The sequence below is a fragment of the Aptenodytes patagonicus genome, chromosome 5 (genome assembly GCF_965638725.1).
Source record: "Aptenodytes patagonicus chromosome 5, bAptPat1.pri.cur, whole genome shotgun sequence".
Lineage (NCBI taxonomy): Eukaryota > Metazoa > Chordata > Aves > Sphenisciformes > Spheniscidae > Aptenodytes > Aptenodytes patagonicus.
Window position 1 is genome coordinate 18,794,016 of NC_134953.1, and position 16,157 is coordinate 18,810,172.

Below are 16,157 nucleotides of genomic sequence, written 5' to 3' on the forward strand. Positions count from 1 at the left end.
CGATTCCCCCGCCGGGGCGGAACAACTGTCTCCATGGCGACGGGGCGCGGCGGGGGGGCCGCGGTGCCGCCGCCCCGCCCCGCCGTACCGAGCCGCGGCGGAGCCGAGCGGAGCCGGCGCGGCCCCGCGGAGGGCGACGGCACCGCGGGGCATGGGGCCCGCCGGGCGGCGGGCAGGAGCGGGGCTCTCGGCGTCGCAGTGAGCGCGGGAGACGCCGGCGGAGCGCTGCCCGCCGCCGCTGCCGCCGCCACCGCCGCCACAGCCCCCGGGGAGAGACCTTGCGCGGTGCCGCCCGGCCCGGCTCGGATGCCGCCATGGGGAGCCGCTTCTCCAGCATCCCCGCGCTGCCCCGCGGCGGCCAGGGCCGCCTGCACCGCGCCCGCCACCATCACCTCAAAGGTACGGCTCGGCCGGCACCCCCATCAGGACGGGCACCCCCATCAGGACGGGCATCCCGAGCACCCCCGGCAAGACGGGCACCCCCGGCGGAACGCAGTACCCCGGGGTACCCGAAGCACCAATGCAGCCCGGAGCAGGATGGGTGCGCTGGGCACCCCGAGGTGGGATGGGCACCCAGGCGGGACACAAACCCTGGGCACCCCAGGGACCCCAAATTGGGATGAGATCCCTAGGCACTTATAGCACCCTGAGCACCCCCCACTGGACAGGCATCCCGAGCACCTTGGGACAGGCTGGGCTCCCTGGGCACTCCGGGCGGGCTGGGCTCTCTGAGCACCCCAGGCATCTCGGGACAGTCTGGGCTCCCTGGGTACCCCGGGGTGGGATGGCTCCATGCCTGGCACCCCATGTCCTCTGGCAGTGTGGGCCCCCCTGCCCTGCTCCCAGCCCTGCCGCTTCTTCCCTGGCAGTGCCCCATGGGTGGCTGATTGGTGCACAGGTCTCCCCAGGCAGTGGCACCCTGGGAAAGCAAGGGACAACGTGTCGGAGGAATTGGACCACCAAAGAGTCCCCAAGTGTTTCTTGGTGAACAAAAGCTTTGCTTTGGTGTCTTTTCTGGGTGCTCCAGGAATGCGTCTGTGTGCATGGGACTGTCGGTCCTGTTTGGAAGAGGACAGGGGGTATGTGGGGCTCCTTGTTCAGCTTACATGGTTATTCTGTTCCTCATAAGGATGAAATCCCTTTTCTGAAATCCTGGGGCACTGTCGGGACCAAACTGGATGGGGATGACTTCTGTAAGGCGAGCAGGAGTGACTGCCCAAAGTCTCCTCTGTCCCTGCCCATTTTTTGCCCCCTTTTGCTGTAAACTGGGAGGGTTGTAGCAGAAAATAACCCATCACTCTTGAAAGGGATTTCCTTGGGCAGCAGTACACGCCATATGTATTCAATGCTACCTGGGTACCTCTTCACTAAGTACATTTTCACAGTCAGAGGCACTGAGTGATGGGGGTAGAGGATGTCAGACATCTCTCTGTAAGCAGGGAATGAGGGAAGGTGCTGTTCCCACAGCCATTTCAGATGATCAAAACTTGTTGCAGCTTCCCCAGTGTGTTGCAGAATTTACAGCCACCAGCATGGAAAATAGGGATGTTGCTGTTCACCCTCATTTTTACTGAGCTTTCGAATAGTTCTTTGGCATGGTCTAGGGGAGTGGAAATGGTTAATGACGAGCTGGGCAACTGGTTGTTATACTGAAGGATTTTCTGATACTTGCATTATTCTTCCGCTACACCTCTCTGCTCCCTCTGTACTTGGATGATTCGGAACAGTTGCGTGAACTGAGGGTGATTATATCATGGCTTTTTTAATGGCCATGCAAGGAGACGTTACGAATGCTTACTGCTCTGTCATGGACAAAGTCAGTCAGAAACTCAGCCCAGACAATGGCTATGCTTAAAATTAGACTTGCAAGGAGGGGGATGCTGAACCCTAAAGGGTGAACCATCATCCTCTATCAACACAAACATGAAGGCACACACGATGCTGTAGTAGTTGGTATGCAATTGTAAACTGCCAGGGAGGATTTGTCTCTTAAGAATCATGCTGTCAGCTGGTAATCTTTCTGGAGCAACCTTAAGCAGATAAGAATTTATAAACTGGAGCAAGAAGGGACACTGCCACTAATCTATTATCAGTGGCTTACATGAGATTTTGAAGATGCTCTGTATGAATCACCTGATTTTGGGGTGTGTGTGTGGGGTGTGTGTTAATGGTACTTTGTTTCTTTCTTTCTTCCTTTAATTTCAGTTTTAATTAAATTTCTACCTGTGCTGAGGCAGCAAGCAGAAATATTCTCAAGACTGTAATGTAGCAGAGCACTGAAATAATTTTGATTTGGAGTAAAGAGTTAACAAGGCATTGCCTTTGCTGTAAAAAACAAGCAACTGCCAGGGACAATATGTGCCTTTTCTGTCTTTTTTGAAACCGGACTGCCTCAGGTCCTACATTTAAATGCAGAATAAACAAGTCTGATAGCATCTGACAGGTTCCTGTAAAATGGTCTGGAGGCATAGCAGCGAAAGTATGAATGTCACACAGTTTTGTTACATATCTGCCACTTAACATTTTGTAAAGTGTATTTTAATTTAAGGTCCCCAGTTGTTCTTCCCTCAGTGTCTGGCTCAGTGTCAGGGATACTGAACTTTGATAATTTGGCCACCATCTAGTACTTTCCTTCTGCGACAACCTCTTCCTAACCTGGTGCCAGGGGTGATTTAGGCTCATTCTTGCTACAGAAGAAGCTACGATTGCATTAGGTTTCCTAAGGTGGTCTGGGGACTCTGAAGTCAGTCCCTGAACCTTACAAGTTCATCTCTGCTATATAAGAAATAAGACCTCCATACCTAGTAGAGCTGTTGCCCACATGTACTAAAAATTTTTATACCTTTCTGTTAGTCCTGCTAAAAATGGTCACCTTTAGTTAAGTAAATCTTCTGAAGACGATGTGATACTTTTGGTGGTATTGAAGGCGTAACACAGAAATAGCATTGAAGGCTTGCATGGCTGGCAGAATACTTGCTTTGCTTTTTTTGATGGTCGTGCATTACAAGGAAAGCACCCAACTTGATTCTCAGACTTCAACTGCAGTTTTAAAACCAGGTAGCTGAAATAGGCAGGTCTTTACAGAAGGTGCCTGCAACAGTAAACCTGGAACCCCGGGCTGATGATTTTAGGGTTGCTTTCAGAGTAGGGCAGTGCTTTAAAATCTGCTATGTCCAGCCCTTTATAAAAGGACTTCACATTGCTGTTCACTAGAAACAGCTAGATGCAAGCACTTTGGAATTACCTATTCCAAAGCAATATGTCATGCCTGGATTATTAATCCAGATTTTGGTGTCACAGTTGTGCCTGCACGCTCTGGCTGGTTTGGAGACAGTGAAAACTAAAGTCAGTGGAAACAGAAGCCCTTCAGGACCATAGCTGATCAGATGCCACGGTCCTGATGTGGCTGTTAATCTTAAAGTCATGGCCAGTGGTTGGAAGGAGGTTGTCACTTGGTGGTATCATGATGGGGAGGTTGAGGTGAGATTATTTTCAGGATTCCTGTGAGTATTTCCCTTCCCGTAACCCAGACATGGCTGTTTCTCTGGGGTGACGGAAGGTGATCCATTGTGTACTTTCCTAATGCTGAGCAAAAGATTATGATTATCTGGTAATGACCTCCTTAACGATGCAGCCAGATAAACTCCAGGAAATTTTTGCTGTCCACCCTCTCTGAAATATGGTTTGCGATAACTGTCAAACAAGGTGTGTATGGCTGTTTGGAGTGGAACTGAGTGGGAAAACTCCAGCCGTATCTAATCTGGATTATGTGATGAAAAAGATCAACCTTTGCATCAGTGGTGCTGTGTACTGTTTGTTTCCTAGTGCCAGGGCAGTCTGGCTTGAACTGTTCCAACCAAGGAGATTTCTATTATTTCTCAAGACATACATCCCCAGTTCAACCCATGTCCCTGCTCCAGGATTCTTCCAAGATAGTCTATTCAATCTCCTCTCTTAATTCTCCTTTTTAATCCTGGTGTAGCTCGGTAAGTTACCCTCCCTGCCTAGCGTTGCATCTTCCAAATCTCTGTGGCTGTTGCATTCCTTCCTACTGCCCAGCCTTGCTGGATGTGTTTAACTCTTCCTGCTGTGATGTGTGGGCTGTGTACCCTGCTAGAGCTGTTGTGTAGTTCCCGGATCTGCTGGTCCAGGATGCTAGAAATGCAGTTTTTGCTAGCCCTTGGAGCAGAGGTGAGGCGTGGGACCTGAATGCCATCTCCTGAGCTCTGTGGGCAAGCGGCTTTTTATCCTCGCTTGTCTCCGTGTCCTCAGCTTCAAGGAGGCTTAGCCATTTCTGTGGACAGCAGATCAATATTACATTGTAAAAGCTAAGAAGTATTACTGTCTCCTCTCTTAAATCCTTTCCTCCAGCCTCCTACTCAGGTTTGCTGCTCTTTCCTGAGCCCCCTCTTGCCTTGGAAGGTAGCTTTCCATGGTGAGTGACAGCGAGCAGGATTTCTTCCTGTCAGTTTTCTCACGGGTTAACGCACCTATGATATTTATGCAAAAGAATGCATGCGCTATATTACAGAGACAGCCCAAGCTAGTCAGAGATCCTCTTTTCAGCAGTGGCTTATTACTCATGGGTTATTCTTTATTATTTGTATTACAGTGGCATCTGGAGACTCCCGTCGAGATCTGAGTCACGTTGTGCTGGGTGCTTCCATGGTCCCCTGTACTTACTGCTCATTCATACAGATAGCTCTTACTCACGTGTCTGGGTGATCTCTGTGGGATGATTTGGAGTTTATATCTCCAGAGTATCGCATGAAGCAGGCTGGCACCTTGGCAGGACAGTTCTTCTTAGTCCCTTCTTTTGCTAGGAAACCTGAAGTCAGAGTCAGCAGTGGTTTGCTGAAGGGTGTGACTGCCTTTCTGGCTGCAAGCCCCCAGAAACACAGCCTGTTGTGCAGCGCTTTACCAAGGAGGCAGGGGCTTTGCTGCTTTTCCTGGCCCACGGGGGATACCAGTCATGATTATACAGTCTTTGCCTGCATTTTTGCAGTTTCTGTTCCAAACTTTATATCCCATTGACACTTAAATATGTCGGACTTTTTTCTCCTTTTACTGGTATTTTATGAACTTCTGAAATACGTGCAGAAAATAGTAATCTGGCTGGTGTAGGCATTTCAATAATTGTATGTTGTTGATAGGAAAGACTATCCTGCTGCCAGCTCCATTTTGTGCACTCGCTAGGTAAAACTAAGTGAGGAGTAAAAGGACGTCAGCAGCTGATGATCATGGGGATTAGAAGTTGGGGTGCAAGCAGTGCACTGGGGGGGGATGCCAATAGCGATGCTGTGAGATAACCTCAGCTCCCATTGCTATCATAATTGGTTCTTCTTTGAAGTACTATTTCATTTTCTTCCAGCCTTAGAAAGTCAGAATTTTTGTCGTTCAAGGCTTTGAAGGATGCCTCCTGCTTCCCACCGTTCTGTTTTCATTCTGTCCTCGGTCGTGCTTGTTTCCCTCTGACCTGTCAGTGTGTCTGGGTTGTAGGTATAAAGTTTTTCCTGCCTGAGGTTCTCATGTTTATATGACCTTCTCCCAAGCACTAGATTTTTTCCCAAGCTACTGAACTTTGATTTATTGCATTTAAACTGCCTAAAATTCCTCAGTGCTCCAAAACCAGCAATTTATCGATCTTGCTTTTTCTTTCCCATCGTCCTTTTCATAAGGTGCTGAAGCCTCTTGGTGGAGCAGGTAGTGCTGCAGTTTGTCAGAAATTTCCCAGGAAGTCATGTGGTGCTTTGCCCACAGGTGATGCTCTATATCTCAAGGGCAAGAAAGGCTACTTTTGAAAACCAGTAGGAACCAAAACATCAGTGGGGTGATTGAGCTGAAAATGTTAGTGCTAGGCTCAGTAGCAGTTAAAAGAAGCAAATGAAATGCTACAAATTATAAGGGAAGCCAAACAGAAGAAAATAGAGGCCATGACTAGATCGCTGTATAAATCTGAATATTGTGTGTAGTTCTGGTTCTTCCCCTTCCACCATCTTAAAAAAGATACAGGAGAACTGGAAAAGGTTCAGAGGAGGGCAACAGGGACAGTTAAAAGTCTGGATTAATTTTATATATGGAATGATTGAATAAACTAGGACTCTTACCTCTGGAAAAAGGGACAACTAGGGTGGGAAATGACTGGCATGTAGAGAAAGGGCAGAGCTCCACTCTTCACTCTCTCTTCCAGTACAAGAATTAGGAAGACATCAAATGAAGTTGGTAGATTCCAGCTCCTTTTGAACAAAAGGAGGCTGTAGCCATCTGCAGTGGCTAGTAGCTCTGTAGAGCTAATTAATAGTGGATGTTATGGATGCTAAAATGGGTCCAATTTTAAGGGAGATTGGAGGAGGTCATGAAAGAGGAATCCTTTGAGGTTTGCTACATGCAAAGACCACACACTGGCCCTGCTCATATGGACTTCTTGAGGGCGCCTTCCTAAGGCTACCTGTGTTTAGCTGGTAAGGATAATGCTGAAATGAGAACTTAAAACTTCTCCACACCAGTGAAAGCTGGAGCTGGGTTGTTCAGACATTGCAGTGGTAGATGGAGGGATAGAGCCTGCTCTGGTGTTGGCTGGTCTCTAGCTGGATCCGTCCTCTTTTTCATGAACATCCCTGCCTGGGTGTTTACAGAGTGGTTCATTGCCATGGCAGCCTCGAAGTCACGCACAGAACATCCAGGCTTTATTTGGGAGACAGTAGGGATTGTGATGAGGTCCCTGTGCAAGTTTTCTTGGATGAGGCTGTGTCTCTTGCACTCTGTGATTTTGACAAATAAAGGTGCTTTTGCATTTGGGGGCTCTTTTGGAGTAAGAGAGGTTTAAGTAGCCCCCACTTCATTTTGTTTCCTAGACTGTTGAAATAGCAGCTTTTGTGGATATCCCCATATCTGGGAAGATTTCCAATACAGAGGCTTGGAAGAGTTCAGATTTGGCAGCTGTTCTTACCTACTACTGCTAGGATAATTGCAGGAACCAGCTACTTCTGCATCGCTGAAATTGTTGCCCGTGGCAAGTACATAAGTACATGTTGTTTTACTTACGGTGCATACCTTCATGGTGGCTACTTATTTCAAGCTGGGGATCCACATGAGCTCTGACTTGGTCTGCCTTGAAATTTTAGGACATCTGAGTAATCCAGTTCTGAACTGTCCTGAAGACTGGGGTCTGCAACGCCTGTGTTTTGGGATTGTCTCCATCCAGAAACGGTTGATCTAAGATTAACCTTAATCACAGCACTGTGCAGGTGCTCAGCGCTGCATAAAAATCATAAAAATACCATGCACTGTGCAGGTGCTCAGCGCTGTGCTGCGAACTGCCAAATCCCGAAGTCGTTTTGGGGACAAGAGCTGAATTTTAACTGAAACTTAGGGTCTGTCAATAGTTAAATTTCTGCTGTGACTGCGACATGTATACACGAACCTGAGCTACCCTTTAACCTAGCTAACTAGGGTATTGCTAGGTGTGTAGCTGGGGAGGAGGGCAGGCACTTGGATACTTACCCATACTAAGGTCTGGGTTGATGCAACTATGTGGTTAAAATTGAGATGGGGTAGGTTTTCATCTCCATTCATTCTTGGGGATCTCTAGCTGATAAAAGCATGTTGTATATAAGATTCTAGTTCATGTTTACACTACTGGTTATTTGGCCTTCCAGTTACAGGATTAAAATAGGATTGTGTTTTAAAATTAGAGGGCGGAGGATGCCATGGTGGTGTTATGTTTGTACAGTTCTCCATTAGTCCACTTTTGTTCAACTCTTTGCTGAAGCATAGGGAAGGATTCTCAGCTCTCAGAAAACTGTCAGGTTAAACCTCAGGGCTATTTTATGCAAAACTGAAAAGTAAATGTTAATAGTTATCAGCCAACCTCAGAGATAAAATACCATGCAGGTTTTTTAGATTAAAAAACCCCCACTTACTTAATGTAAACATTTTTTTGAAAAAACAGTAATAAAACTTTAGACAAAATAAATTCTAAAGTACTGGCATTGCTTGCAGTGTCCTTCCTCTCTTCGTTCCTTCGTATTCAGTATTTGGGTTTCACACTGGTAACAGTGACGCTTCCAGATGTTTCTGCATATGTGGGCTTACACACGTGTGCACAGGCATATGCAGAGACTCCCTATTGACTGTTGATCTCATCATTTTTATGATATGGCCAGAACACATCTTATGTCTAGCATCAGGACTTGAGAAGATCGATTCAGCAGAGCAATGGCAGGGAGCTCTGTAACTAGCCGGTGCCGGTGTCGGTAGCTAGCCAGTGGGGTAGCAAAGAAGGAGCCTGGCTTCTGAAGAGACAAAGGACCATGGGATGCTGAGCAGAGCTGGAAATCTGGGATCCTTTGTCCCAGTGGAATTAATCAGGGGCACTTTTGGGGTATTGGTTTCTAACTTGGGGAGCTGAATGGGAGCATGAAAGTCTTTGTGAGTAGCCCCTGTCTGGACATCCCTCTGGCTTCACTCTACTTGAAAGCTGTAGCTCACACCCTGACCCAGTCAGAAGAAACATAATCATGTTATGCTTGATTCATTCTAATTTACATTGACTTCCCATATGTCAACATACAATTTAAAAACCCCACTGATCATCTTTTATCCTCTGTTAGGCATAAGCTCTGCTTGATTTCCCTTTAACTGCTACTTGGATGGAGACATGACTGTATTTTGTGCTCTGCTGCTCATCAACGCCATCTAATGTAAAGCTTAGTGTTAGAGTCTTAACTTGCTACTGGACAGGCTTTTGCCAGATAAGCCAAGCAGCCATAGATCCAGAGCTTATTTACCATCTAGATTCCAACTCTTCATCAGAAGGTTGGTTCAAATCTCCTCCTTAAGGGATATCTGTTTAATATAGCATTTAATTGTATTGGTATTACTCAGGATTTCTTTGATTTGAGCAACTGGTGCCATTGCACTTTTAAGTATCTGTCTGTCTATCTTGCAGGACCATTTTTGTCCATGATGAATGCCAGTTTTTTGTACTTAACAAGTATTTACTAGGTAGGAAGGGAAGAGATGGTTTCCCATAGAAATATTGAGTCACTGTAGAAGACAGGATACAAATAACTGTAAGTGTTGCAAACAGAATCTGTGTATTACGTGAGTGAGTGAGTCACTTGAATAGATGTGATAGAAAATGGAAAAGAGAAAAAGTGCCTTACTAATTGATTATGTTGCAGCATTTCAGCAAATACAGAAACAGGAGAAGTAGTTGAAATAATTTACTTACTTTATTAAAAAATGCAGTGAATACATTATAAGGGACCTGGGTAACCTCTAATGTTAGTACTGGATTTCTACATTCCCACTCCCATGTCTGTATACCATTTATTGTACCTGTTTTAACGGTACAACCCTTCAATGATTACATCCCTTAATAGGCATAAAATAAAATAAAGGTGCAAAGAGTTCTCCCTATTTAAATCCACGAATACCTTTTGTTTTTAAAGGTTTAGAGTTGAGATGCCAAGTGATAAGTACTGACAGCTGAGAGCTTTGCTCCTCTACTTGAAATCTGCCCTGCATTAGTTGTGGCAGAAAGTTCTTACCATCTGCTGGATGCCCCACGGCCTGTGGAGATCATCTGGTGTTCAGTGCATTTCCTTTGGACAGCTTTGGACAGTTGTTCTCAGAGTCTATTGGCATGCACTGGAGGACTTAGCAGAGAGATTAAAAAGCAGCTTGAAGTTTCAACCAGAGAAGTCCTGCAGGTGGGACCTGTAGCGGTGAATGGAGTGAGCTCTGGTTGCTCTTGCCCACGCAATGTGTGTTTGGTGGCTGGGCAGATATTGTCAGTCTCCGGTTGTCGGTCCAACACGAAGCCCAGGAGGAAAAAATTCCGAGCGATGGGTGGGAACAGAGACTGAGGGTAAACTCCCAATCTGGAAATGTTAATGCTACATCCATTATTAATAACCCCACTGCAAAAGAAAAAATGCTTTGCTGCAAATGAAGCTGTGACACAGGGAAGTGGCAGGCAAAATTAAAATTTCATACTTGCCGTGGTCTTACAATAAAGGTTTTGTGATACACACCCAGCAATGCCACTATAAATAGTCTCGTTATCTAATCTTCCAACTCGGAATATGACAGAAGATTACAAGTAGGAAAACAGTTCAGTGTAGCTTTTAGCTATTTTCCCACTGCTTCCCTTGCTTCTACTGGAGCATTGTTGCTGTGCCCCTTGTAATTCATATGGAGACAACATTATTCAGAAGTACAGAATGTCACTGGGAGGAGAAGTGTTCAGATAAAACCCAGAAGATTTATGACATAGTTTAGATAAGGCCATGTAAGAACTGAGGTGAGGGAAGTAATGATAATTCGCATTCGCAGTCCAGTGGCGTTTCTCAGAAACTCACTGAAGAGAACTTCTTCATGCCAACTCCATTGGATCAGATACAGAGTGGGACATGTTTTAATAAGGTGCTCTATATGCTTGATTGCAGAGGGAGCCCTTTTGCTAATGAATAACCCAGACACATCATGCAGTATGGGCTTTGTCCACACGGGTCTAGGACCTGATTCAAAACCAACAGAAAGTTCCTAGAAAATTTCACAGAGGCATAGCTAGCACAGAGAAAACCTCTTTTTCCTTTTGATCTTATTTCCCGTGGGAGAAGGAGGAGTTGGCTGGTGGCAAGGATGATACCTCCTCTCCTCCCCTCTCTCTGCCTTGCCGGTGATGCAAATCCTTATTTCTGACCCTTCCTTGGAGCTCTCCCCAGCCTGTTTCACATGGGGCACCTGAAGTCAGTGAAGAGGGCTGAGTCCTGGGAAGGCTCCCATTGAGCAAGGGCAGCTAAAAATGACCTTCTGCAGCCTTTGTGCATGGACACAAATAACCCTTTCCCACAGAGGACCGCAGATTGCTTTCTAAACCTTCGTGACATTTTCTTGTGGCGGCTATGGGGGGAGGCATGAGGGAGTACGGCTGTTGTAGATCTGAAACCCCACGAGACTTGAGCCATCCTCTTTTTGCTATATGAGGGGAGTTAGGAAGACTTTGAGTATTTATTCAAACCCCAGTGCTGCTTGCCCACTGTGAGGTGGCTTTCCCACCACGTGGCTTGGAGGATGCTCTCCACTGGCATCATGTCGGCCTATGTCCGGGCAGCTCAGCAGACCATGGTGGTGGTGGGCACACACGTGCTCTCCAGCCATGGCTAACTACAGAAATCTTCTTCTGTGCCTCTATCACACCTTCTCATGGATGAGCTAAAACAATGACAAAACTTGAGGAATGGAGCCTCACCACAGCTGTTGCAGGGAGGCAGGAAAGAGAGCTTGTCCCATCCCCTCGTCCTAAAATAGGCTGATGTCTAGAGAGTTAAAATGATTTATTTATATTTTGCACAACAATTCAGCAGGAGGAAGACTCAATTCATCTGTTGAACACGGTAGTCCTACATCCATCAATTCCCATAGAGTTCGTGTGATCCAGGCTCGGGATCCAGTTTTGCCTCCTAGTGAAATGCTGGGACTTGGGTGCTTTCCCCTGTATTCCCAGTCCATCGGCACAGCTGAGCAGGCGTTCACCTCCATCCACCCACGTTGCCCCCTCCCTGTTCGGCAAAGCATCGGCAGCATCCTTCTGAGAGGAGGTGATGGTGTTTAGCTACCACTGACTCACTAAGTTGGGCACTTCTCTCTCTTGCAGCCCTCTGAGAAGCATCCTTAAATATTGTTAAAAGCAAAAGAGCCAAAGGACATCCCTGACCCTGCCTGGCTGAACTGAGGCCCAAGACTGCTAGCAAATTCTTTACCAGCCCAGATTCTGGTATTTCAGCTTAAATTCCCAGGCATAAGCAATTCCAAGCGCTTGCAGGTGAAATGCTTTCTGGACATGGGCTTTCTCATGCTGTAGCCTATTCAGCAGGAGGGAGCGTTACCTTCTCATGATTAGATTCTGCAGGCAGATCAAATTTGCTGTTGGAACAGAGGTTTTATATATAGTAAAATGCTCCCAGGTGTGCTTTTTAGTAGCGCTTCTGGGCTAAAGTAAGGATTTATTAATAAGAGGCACCCAAACCATATTATGCACTGAAGCAGAGCTGGAACAGGGTGCTTTTGCTCCGATTCAAGGAGCTGATTGAATTCAGTGACAGATGCCAAGTATTTCTGTCCTTGCCTGAGTTTATCTGTTAAATTTGAAAGTAGGAGTTATTTTTGGAATAAACATATTAAATAGTGATGGAGAGTTCCAGCTAGGTATTGGTAGGTTGGTATTTTATTACTATGTGTGGTTGTCCAAAGTGTACTGCTCAGACCGTCAGAATAGAAAGCTGTGGGGATAATACGTTGCTCTAGATTTGCACCAGAATACTTGAGTTCAGAGAGCCCGGTGTCTTTGCTTGTGACATTGCTTGATATCATGAAGAATACAATTAAATAATATTTATTTTATATGTACAACCACATATAATATATTGTTACACAATTGTAATATTTGCTGTAAAGCTCCTGAGAGATGTCCATATTTCTACATTAACATGGGGGGGTATTTTAATTTTAAGTATGGTTTTTAGCATATTGACAAATGTCCAAACTCTAGAGAAGCTGTTACTTGCCTTGGAAACCACTGCAAACACACCTCTTGGTTCCTTTTGCTCACTCTCCCTCCTACCAGTAGCCTTTTGTGCTTCTTTGTTTAATTTATTATGTAACTTCACCTAAAATAGTCCCTGGCCTTTATTTTTATTTATAGCTTGTTTATAGTTCTTAATAGTTCTTAATTCTTTTGATTTTATTATCTTATCACCTCCTTAATGAGTATTTTACCCTATTAGTCATTATTTAGCCTTTTAGTCTTTCCATGGGCCATTTTGAAGCCCTTGAATGGTGACTCTTTACAGCTGAACCAAAACTCAGGGTGAGGATGAACAGCTGACCCATAAACTTCAGGCAAGTTGTCGCATCTCCAGTGCCTCTGAGCCATCTTGTGCCTCAAAAATTAATGCTGCTTACAAATTGCCTTCTGCCGTGCTCCACCAAATACTGAGATGCTGTAATTATTTATGACAGTTAAAATCTCCTGAAGTATTCAAATAAAAGCCAAACATATAGGGAAAACAAGTCCTGTGGAGGAAGGTTATAGTATGAAAGAAAAGATGGCTTGCTTTGTCTGCAGGTCACACTGAAAGGCAAGCTAGAAATACGTGTAAGAGATGGAGACTTAGATGTGCTAGATTTAAGGGGGAACTCCGTAGCTGCTGCCATTGGACTATTTTCAGGTGTTTGGATGAGTGAATGACCCAAATATAGTTTAAGCCTGTGACTATTTCATTTTAATAGCAATGCAAATACAGTAGGTGAAGGCTAAGAGCACTGCATCTAATTTAGCAGTGTTGCTTTAGCAACATCGTGCAGGATGCAAATAGTCTCCTTGGTAACACTTCCTAAGTGTCATTAGATAAGCGATGGTTATAAACACGGAAGCAGATCAGAATGAGAGACATGCTCTTGTGCTGTGCCTTTATATAGCCCCAGACATCACGATTAGCAGGATGGCAAAAGGAGAGAGGAAAGCTGTTTTGAGGACTGTAGCGCTTGCTACTGTTTTATGTGTTGTGCTTTGGAAAACTGCACCAGTGGTGATGGGGTTTTCTGACTTGGTTTAAATAAGGTTTTAAATAAAGGGAGGGTGTTGTCCCTGCCCACAGATGGCACTTGTCAGAGACATACACTACGTGTCCTCCTGCCTTTCCGGGGGATGCAGATTGCCGATGTTAACCCTTCTGCTCTCTACCCTAATGGCATACTCATGTCTCGGTGAGTTTTGAATCTACAGGTTAGGAAGGGGAGAGGGAAGGAGACCCTAGAGCTCAGCATGAGTGTGGCCCTGCTGTCTTCGCCCTGTAGAGGATGTGGAGGTTGAGGTGATGGTGAAGGATCTGCTTCTGGGCTGGCATCAAGTACAGGATCTGCTCCCCTTCTGCTGTGCTTCCCCTGCCCCGATATCACTGCCAGTGGATTACCTCTCCAGCACCAGATTTGGGTTTGTCTGTTGAATTCTGAAGACCCTTTCCTAGGGATCAGCAACACAGTAGGGATGAAGGTGAGAAATGGGGTTACCTAGTGCTCGGAAACAGGGCAGTTGTTTCTGCTGTTGGAATTGTCATATAGAAAAGAGTCATGAATTGAGGCAGCTTTTCTAGCTCTCATGAGAACTGATTTTTTTTCCTAAAGCCTCAGCTGCTGGACTGAAGGAATTACATGAGAATCCTAGCTTTTGTTTAACCCCCCCTCAATTTTATATACTTCTCTGTTACAGAGAAAAGCTGCAAGGTATAAAAGGAATATGACCTAATGGCTCAAAAATCAGAAAGCGTACAAAAGAACCACCAATGCTTTTGTTTTCAACTGATCTTTATTTTAATCCCACTGGTCGATGCCTGAGGATCTCATCCAAGGAATCTGAATGCCTGATAATGTCAGCTGGAGCACATGAAAGACAGTGGAAGGAGCCAAGTCCATAAGAGCATCAAAATAGGTTTATTCTGGTTTGGGATGAAAGTCTGAAAGAGCAGATGGTTTTATTTTATCATGAGCTTGACCCTGCTTCAGAAGAGGCAGCCAATTGGTGGACTTTTGCATTTTTTTTTTGAAATCCTCTGAACCAAAGCTAAGCCAGACCCTTGCAGCCAAACACCTCCCGATCTGTGACCTTCAGGTCCACACACAAGTCCAGTGACTGGAGACTGGCCAGTCCAAGGGTCCCTTTTTTATTTCAGCAGTCTGCAGCACCTTGTAATTTAGATACATGGCAAAAGACTGACTGCAATTTTTCCTATTCTAATGCAAAAGGGAATTCAAATGTCAATAGTCTCTTTACAAGGAGAACTCAGAATTAAAAAAAAAAAAAGCAAAACATCCCCCACAGCCCTTTTTGCTCCCAGATCATCTTGGAATTCATCCATCTTCATATCGCTCATATCTCGTGGCCTCCGTTGTAAATGTCAGTGCTAATTAATGAGACCTTGGCCCTCTGTGTAGTTAAGATGAGTAACAATCCAACGTTTGTTTGTGAGATGGATGCCCTTACATCTCCCCTTCCCAGGGGAAGGCACTGGGGCTGTTAGCCTTGTGCGTGACAAGCTGCAAGAGGCAAAGTCCGAAACACTATTCTACCTCTGTAGTGTCAAAAGCATGCAGGTAAAGCTGTCCTGAGCTGGGTGACAGAAGTGTTTCCTAAACCCGTTTCCTAAGAGATTAAAATGGAAAGTCTGGGGTCCCCTTACTGAATTGCCCCCATCCCATCCCATCCCATCCCATCCCATCCCATCCCATCCCATCATCTCTGTACTGGGCTCCTGGGATTTCGCTGGAAGGCACTGGTGAGTTTTCTGCTTTGCGAAGGAGACACTGGGGTTGCTGGACCCCAAGATGCCATTCCAGCCCTAAGGCAAAATGTTGCTGCCCTCCCTGTGCAGCATAACAGCCTTCATGCGGTGGGTCTTGGGATTGTTTTGAAGGTGAAGTTTGTCTCTGCATCCAAATTGTTCTGCAGTAGAGGGACTGAGCAGCTGTTCCTCACCACCATGGCCCGTGGCTTAGTAGAACATGGGAATTTGGACAAATGACCGTGTTAAATGGGTGCTCAGCCCTCAACCTGCCCTTCCCTCTGCTGTATGCAAAACAGACCGTTTCTCTCCAGGACAGCCACGTTGCTGTGTTTCTGTCACATGTCATTTGGATACTGAGTTCTTAAACATTTGTAGGCATCATTTTTTAAACCAGCTTGGGATAGGAAAATGATCTTTCTCCCCGGTATTCCTGGCATGTTTCTGCTGCAGAGAGATGTGGTGAAGCTCATGCTTTCTGGGGAGAATCAAAGGGCAGGAGGGGTAAGTGAGCTTTCTTTGGTGTCTCCAAGTAAAAATGTATGGGGGGCAAGAACTGAGACTTAAATCACAGTCTTGTGATGCAGTCTTGGTGACTCTTGTCTGGGAGTAGGTGATGCTGTGGCCATGTGTATGGACACTACTGGTGGACATGACAGAAACCCTCAAGTCCCAGGGAACGCCCCGGTGCCACCTCTCCTTGTCATTGCTTAACACACATGTCTTTGTGGCTCTTCACTGAGCTTTGATTTTGCAAAACCAAACGTGAAACTCTCCAGGATGATTTAGACCTGATTCTGACTTGATCTA

At 45.8% G+C, this 16,157-nt stretch overlaps 1 protein-coding gene across 1 annotated transcript in view; it reads left to right on the top strand.

The window, feature by feature from the left end:
- The first annotated feature begins 283 nt into the window (after nt 1-283).
- Nucleotides 284-16,157, top strand: part of NEURL1 (neuralized E3 ubiquitin protein ligase 1) — a 170,891-nt gene continuing 155,017 nt past the window's right edge. Inside the window, exon 1 of the mRNA XM_076338953.1 lies at nt 284-399. Within this exon, the coding sequence (XP_076195068.1) occupies nt 315-399 (85 nt within the window). The 5' untranslated portion in view covers nt 284-314. The remainder of the gene's footprint in view (nt 400-16,157) is intronic.